This window comes from Globicephala melas, chromosome 4, assembly GCF_963455315.2.
Source record: "Globicephala melas chromosome 4, mGloMel1.2, whole genome shotgun sequence".
NCBI lineage: Eukaryota > Metazoa > Chordata > Mammalia > Artiodactyla > Delphinidae > Globicephala > Globicephala melas.
The window spans coordinates 83,093,402-83,100,016 of record NC_083317.1 but is presented as its reverse complement, the minus strand read 5'-3'; the positions used below and the strand labels follow the sequence as shown (position 1 = coordinate 83,100,016).

General features: G+C 54.0%; 1 protein-coding gene across 1 annotated transcript; it reads right to left on the bottom strand.

Moving 5' to 3' along the window:
- Positions 1–1,389: 1,389 nt before the first annotated feature.
- Positions 1,390–6,182, bottom strand: LOC115857513 (cytochrome P450 2J2-like). Its single transcript, XM_070045376.1, has 7 exons — positions 5,969–6,182; positions 5,137–5,286; positions 4,271–4,431; positions 3,610–3,777; positions 3,043–3,198; positions 2,080–2,205; positions 1,390–1,395 (listed from the first exon to the last, which is right to left on the bottom strand). The coding sequence occupies exons 1-7, from the start codon at positions 6,180–6,182 to the stop codon at positions 1,390–1,392; spliced, it is 981 nt and encodes a 326-aa protein (XP_069901477.1).
- Between the last annotated feature and the right edge of the window lie 433 nt (positions 6,183–6,615).

The window sequence follows — 6,615 nt, the reverse complement described above, 5'->3', positions numbered from 1 at the left end:
TTCATGATGCCTGGCATTCACTCCCCGTACAACCATCTCCCCTTGACGGTGGGCTGGCTCTAGTGACTCACTTCTAGCAAATAGAATATGGCAAAAGTGATGGGATACCACATCTGAGATTAGGATACAAAAAGACGGTAGCTTCTGTCTTCTCACTTGCTCTCTCTAGTGAAGGTCCGCCGCTATGTTTTGAGCTGCCCTATGTAGAGGCCCAATGTTAAGGAACTGAGGGTGGCCTCCAGCCAACAGCCCAGGAGAAACTGAATCCTGAAGAAAGCAATGCAAGTGCTCTGACAGTGGAACCTCCCCATGGAGCCTTCAGATAAGACTGCAGCCCCAGCCAACAACTTCATCATAACATCATGAGAGACCTTGAATCAGAGGCATCCAGCTAAGCTGCACCTACATCCCTGACCCACAGAAACCCAGATCCCCAGCCCACAGAAGTGCTGTTTTTGTAAGTTGCTAAGTTTGGGGGTAATTTATTACATAGCAAGAGAGATAGACAACTGATTCAATAAATATCTCTTATCTAGGATCTGCATGACAGTCAGTCATTGTGAGGACTGAGTGCTGTAGTGGACTCAAAGCCCTTAGCACACAGTAAGGCTTGGAAAAGAGCAGGAATTATGATGTTATGATCCAGTTCATGTCAGAAACCTGCACAGAAACCTGTTTCAAGCTGAATCACCAGAGAGCTACAAACCTGAACTCTATTTTTTAACTCCATGCAGAAATGTGTTCATGTTAAACTTTCATCGTTTAAAATGGGTTGAAGAGGGCTTCCCTGGTGGCGCAGTGGTTGGGAGTCCGCCTGCCGATGCAGGGGATGCGGGTTCGTGCCCTGGTCCGGGAAGATCCCACATGCCGTAGGGCAGCTGGGCCCGTGAGCCATGGCCGCTGAGCCTGCGCGTCCGGAGCCTGTGCTCCACAACGGGAGAGGCCACAGCGGGGAGAGGCCCGGGTACCGCAAAAAAAAAAAAAAAAAAAAAAAAAAGGGTTGAAGATAAGAAGAAGCTACCATATGAAAGAATATTTCTGTGTCTTTAAACTCCTACTGAAGGCACCACCCAATACATCGTCCACGGGCCCTCAAAAAAGTATTCTGATTGATGATCTTCATAATAACTTCTCGAAGGGTGATAAGCCAGTTTTCCTGATTCAGGCATGCCTCCTTTTATGACATAATGCGAGTCATACCTAATCGGGATTTCCTTTTTTGACTTGATCCAGGGAAGCTCAGACTCAAGTTTTATGTACATATACAGTGGCTGTTCTTGACCTAAACAGTTTGATTTAACTTTATTCCTCTATCTCTCCTTATTCAGTACTTGTTCTCTTAACCTAGTTATAAAATGAAAGAAATGAGAAAGGCGTTTCTACTAGAAATCAGTTCTAAGGATATAACACAAAATGCAGACCAAGCCTAAGGCACATAAATGGCAAATAGGCTAAAAGTTCACCAATAAGGGTTAAGAATTAGAAAACATCCATCTGGTGGAACATTATGCAGCCATTTAGAGTGACGTGGAACAGTGGTTTTCAAAATGTGGTCCTGGGGCCCAACGCATCCACACCACTTGGGAACCTGTCAGAAAGGCAGATTCTCAGGCCTCACCTCCAATATTCTGGGAATGGCTCCCAGCAACATACATTTTAGCAAGCCCTGCATGTGATTCTGGTGTACCTAGAAGTTTGGGAACCAGTAATGTAGAAGAATCAGAATGATATGTTAAGTGAAATGAAGGATTCAGAGTTATACATTCAGCATAATCACAGCTACGTAAAATATATGTGGACAAAAAAGACTGGAAAGAGGTGCATTAAAATGTCTGCAGGGGTTACTTCTGAACAACACAGAACATTTAAAAATATCCCTAATTGAGTGTATTCTTTCGCAATCATAACTCTCCATCCGGAATGCCATGGATAGAGATGAAGGGATGGATGGATGCATGATTGACTGAGTTGGCAGACAGGCAGAAGCTGTAGCAGGTGGCTGTGCTGGGCAGGCAGCCCAGCGAAGGGTGCTTTCTGCAGGCACTGGATCGAGCATGAGGTCACACTGGGGCCACCTACCTTGGGCACGGGGTGGCCGTGCACATGGGTGGAGGTCACGCACTGGCGCACGGCATCTGTGGTCACGACGCGGCTGAGGCGCTGCACCTCACGGACGGTGCGGGTATAGGGCAGTAGCTCGCGGTCCTAGTAGCGGATGGCCTGGGAGGTGCCCAGCACCGCATCCAGTTCCCGCTGCACCCTCTCTGCAGGCGGCTCTGCGTGGGTCCCGGGAAGGGCTGCAGCCCGACCTCCCCACCACGCCCTACCGTCCTCGTCCCCACCCAGAGACAGTCGCCAAGGTTCATCGCCCCTAGGTTGCCCTACCCCACTCAGCCACCCCTGGTCCCAACAGTGGCAGTCCCTCTCTGAGGCAGAGCTTGTGAACAAGATTTTGCAGGATTTGCTCCTCCGAGGGGAACTTGAGGGAAGGGCTAGGACCCAGATTTCAGCACCCACTGTGTGCCAAGTGTTCTATATACAAAGAGTCCTATGGGGTAGGAACTGTTGTCTCCACTTTACAGACAAGAAAACTGAGGCTGTGACAGGACCGGTACTTTTCTGAAGGCCACAAAACTAGTGGAACCAGGATCTGAACTCAGGTCATGGCCAGTTTGTCCCTGAGAGAACTCTAGCCGCCTTTCTTTCCTTTGTGATCTTGGTGGACATTGACACAGGGCCTGGCACTTAGTAGGTGCTGGATCATTACTGAATGGGTGAAATAATGTTGCCTCATTTCACACTGTTCCTAAGTGGTTGAATTACTTACCCAGGATCACTCAGTCAGTAGCAGGGTGGGACTAGAAGTCCCCACCCCCCAGCCCCTCCATCTGATTCAAAGCCATGAACACCTCCTACACCACAGCAGTGAGAGCAGGACCCACCCCTGGGGCCACAGACCAAAGACAGTGATGGGGACAGGTTCCTTCAGCCCAGAAGCCCACAGCAGGGGTAATGGGCATGGGGCAGTCAGCAGGGTGTAACCATGGCCCCCTTACCCCGGATGGCTCCATGCTGGACCACGTAGATGAGTGCCCAGCACAGGGTAGTGGCCGTGGTGTCGGTGCCTCCCAGAAACAGGTCGACCACTACCTGGATCAGGTTTTCTTCATTGAATGTAGAGACAGGGTCGTCCGTGGCCTGGTGGGTGGGGGATGAGTGGTGGGGAGAGCAGCTCTGAGTCTGAAGCTCTCCTCTCACAGAGCCCTGGCATCTCCCTGACTGAGGCCTGGCCTGTCCCTAAACTTGTGGGACCAGAACTCCTCTGGGGTCAGAAGGGCCTGAGTCCCAGGACTGCACTGACTTTTGAGGGGAAAACTGCCCTGACATCAGCCAGGTCCCCTGCTTCCCACCCTATCCATGTCTGCAGGAGCCAGCGCCGGCCTGGGTAAAGATAGGGAGGGAAAAACCCAAACGGCTGCTGCTTCAGCGTGTTCTGAAAAACTGAGGTCAGGATGAGGAACTGAGGCCGTGGCCTTGAAATGAGATGCAGCCGGGAAGACAGCCCCCTCCGTCCCTCCCTCCCTCCGTCTGCAGCTGTTTCAGGCCCACCTTAGTGATCTGGGCCAGGTAGCAGCTGATGAACTCCTTGGGGGCCTCAGGTGTCCTGAGTTTGTGTCTGCTGATCTCCCGGCAGATATAGCCTTGCACAGCCTTCTGGTACCTAAACATCTCCTGGTGGGGGCCTGGGAGGCGGTGGAAGGCCCAGGGGAACCGATCCTACAGCTGTGGGGGAAGAGGCCTGCCCAGGGGCTGCTCAGGTGCTGACCCTGAGCCAGGGCAGCTCAGAATGGTGCTGGGGGCACCAAAGTGGTCTGGAACCTCTGACATGGGCATCCCAGGACCGCTCGTCATCTGGAAACTCTCCACACTCCCAAAGTAATCTAGACAGTAATGAAGGCAGTAGTAGCAGAGACTGGACCCAGGGCTCAGCTAGGATGTCGCAGGCCCAGACAGCTGTATTTAAGGGGGTTTAACCTGTCTCTTACTCCCTGCCCACACTTCCATGCTCAACCACAATAAAGGAACATTGATGCTGTGAATCGTCATTTTGCTGAGCAGAGGCTGCCTGAGGAACCCAGAATCAGGCCCCATGGCCTTCCTCCTGCCTACCTGACACCCTCCCTGCTATGCCCTGGCTGAGGCCCCTGCCTACCCTGGGCCCCCAGCTGTCCAATGGTCGGCACACCTGCCTCCCCGAGGGCCAGCTTACCCTGCACCAAATGGTGCTGACAAAGGCCAGGCCAAAGTCGATGGCTTGAATCAGTTCCTGGAAGAAGGGATCCTCCAAGAGGAAGCGGCAGCCAAACACGAGGGTCCCAATGACTCTGGCCGTGGACGTGACAATGTGTACCCGAGGGTCGAAGGGTCTACCTGAGAACAGAGGGGCAGGGTTCAGGGCGAGGAGGCAAAAAGAGCACTGCCCTGAGTGTTCATCCAGTCTGTATAAGGTCACTCATTGCATCACTCATTCATTCCCAGTCTTCAGTCATTCACTCAGCAAATGCTTACGGAGCAACTTCTATGAGCCAGGCTTGGTGACAGGCGCTGGGTTTGCAGGGAGAGGTGTGGGAGACAGACCCATTTAAACACACTAGAACGTGGGGCAGGTATGTCCCAGCTGGGAACAAAGGATGCAGGGACCAGCTGTGCCTGGGATTTGGGGAGGGCTTCTTAGGCAGGTGATGTCAGCCAGGTCTGAAAGGAGCAGTGGTTTCTCACAGGGAGGAAAGGGGGGTGGATTAGGACATTCCAGAGGGGGAACAGCATGTGCAAAGGGTCTGTGGTATAAAAGGCTCAAGATGTTGAGGGAGGACATTTCCCCATCTGTAGAGAAGGGCTTCAGGCTTCTCAATGGACTGGACGTTCCTGGGCCTCTGTCTGCCCACTTGCCCACCTTACAGAAACTCCTGATTTATTGATGTAGCACAAATCCCCTACTGGACCCGCAAAGGGTCCATCCCTTTACACACACACACACACACACACACACACACCCCCGAGGGCTCAGCCTCCTTGCAGGAGTGTGCTTGTTTGTTGTGGAGGGATTAGGGTGGTCTTGCCCCAGCCGCTCCTTACCCTGCTCCTGGTGGAAGCCCTCTGCCAGCTCTGCCGCCTCTCCCTGCAACTGCAGCTCCAGTGCCAGCTTGCCTAGGCCTAGCTCCCGAAGCGTTGCCAGGCAGAAGCGTCTCTGCTGCCTCCACGTGTGCCCATTGCTGCAGATGACCCCTGGGCCCGGATTGGGGGACAGTCAGCAGCCCATTCCAGCCTCCCAGGCCAGGGCCACCTGGCTCTCACTCAGGCAGGGAGAGCAGACCCCTGGGCAGCCTTCCCAATCAGCTCGCGGCTGGTGCTCTGACCGAGGGGCATTTGGCGGTCATGTGGTCCGTGGGCCTGGTACCATCAAGGTGAGCTCAGCTATGCCCTCCTCCCAAGCTGCCAATCTGATTTTGCCTTTAAGAGTCCCTACAAGAAATGGAGGAGGAGATAAAGAAGGGAAGGGAGGACGGAGCCTGGAGGGGAGGAGGCGGGGGGAAGGGCATTTGCTGAGCCAGGCGCTGTCCTGGGCACTCTTGGCTGTAGGGCTCACTTAATCTCCCCCACATCCCGAGGAGGCGAGAGCAGCCACTATCCCCATCTAACAGACGGGCACACTGAGGGACGGAGAGGGAGGCTGCCTCGCCCGGTCACACAGCTGGCAGGGGCACAGCGGAGACTTGACTCAGGTCTTTTTGACCCTCCAGAGCTGGTTCCTTCCCATGCTGCCCCCTCCCCTCGCACAGCGGTGTTTGAGGAGACCCGAGTCCTCCTGGCAGATTCCTCCCTGTTAACAGTTCTGGGTCACCCCAGGGGACTCCTGGGTGCAGTCACCATCCAGCCACCCCGTTCCCAGCAGAGAGGGCAGCCTTGCCTCTTTCTCCAAACACGTCCCGGAAGAGCGGGGTGAGGGGCTGGCCTGAGAACTGCTCCGAGTTGGAGACCAGGGCTTCCTTCACCACCCAGAAGCCACTCAGCACCACCACGGGCGTCGGGCCCACCCACGTGGTGAACACGTTGCCGTGAGCCTGGGCCAGCTGCGGAGAGACAGGGTCCCAGGGCTGCAGAGAAAGCTCAGTTGGCCCCATTCCCGGGAACCTTCCTCTTGGCATGAATCTCCACCTTCTCGCACCCAACACTTACCTCGGGTGCACCTTCTCAGAGCACCCGCCACCCCGTTCGTCAGACAAGCCAAACCCTGGGTTCCCACAGCCAGAACTAGTGCCAGCTGGGGTCACATCACAGGCTCCCTGAGCACCTAGAATAGTCAGGGCCCAACACTTACACATACGGCGTCTGGTTTGGACCCCAAGGATCCTGGGAGGTGGGTATGCTCTACCCATTTTACAGATGATAGTCAATTATAACTATACTTTCTTCAGGGCTCAGTGTCCAGTGTGGCCTTTACATATATTACTTGAGTGCACTTTCAGTATAAGTGTGCAAGGTAGGTATCATAATCTCTAGTTTATGAAAATGGAGGCCAGGGAATTCCCTGGTGGTCCAGTGGTTAGGACTTGA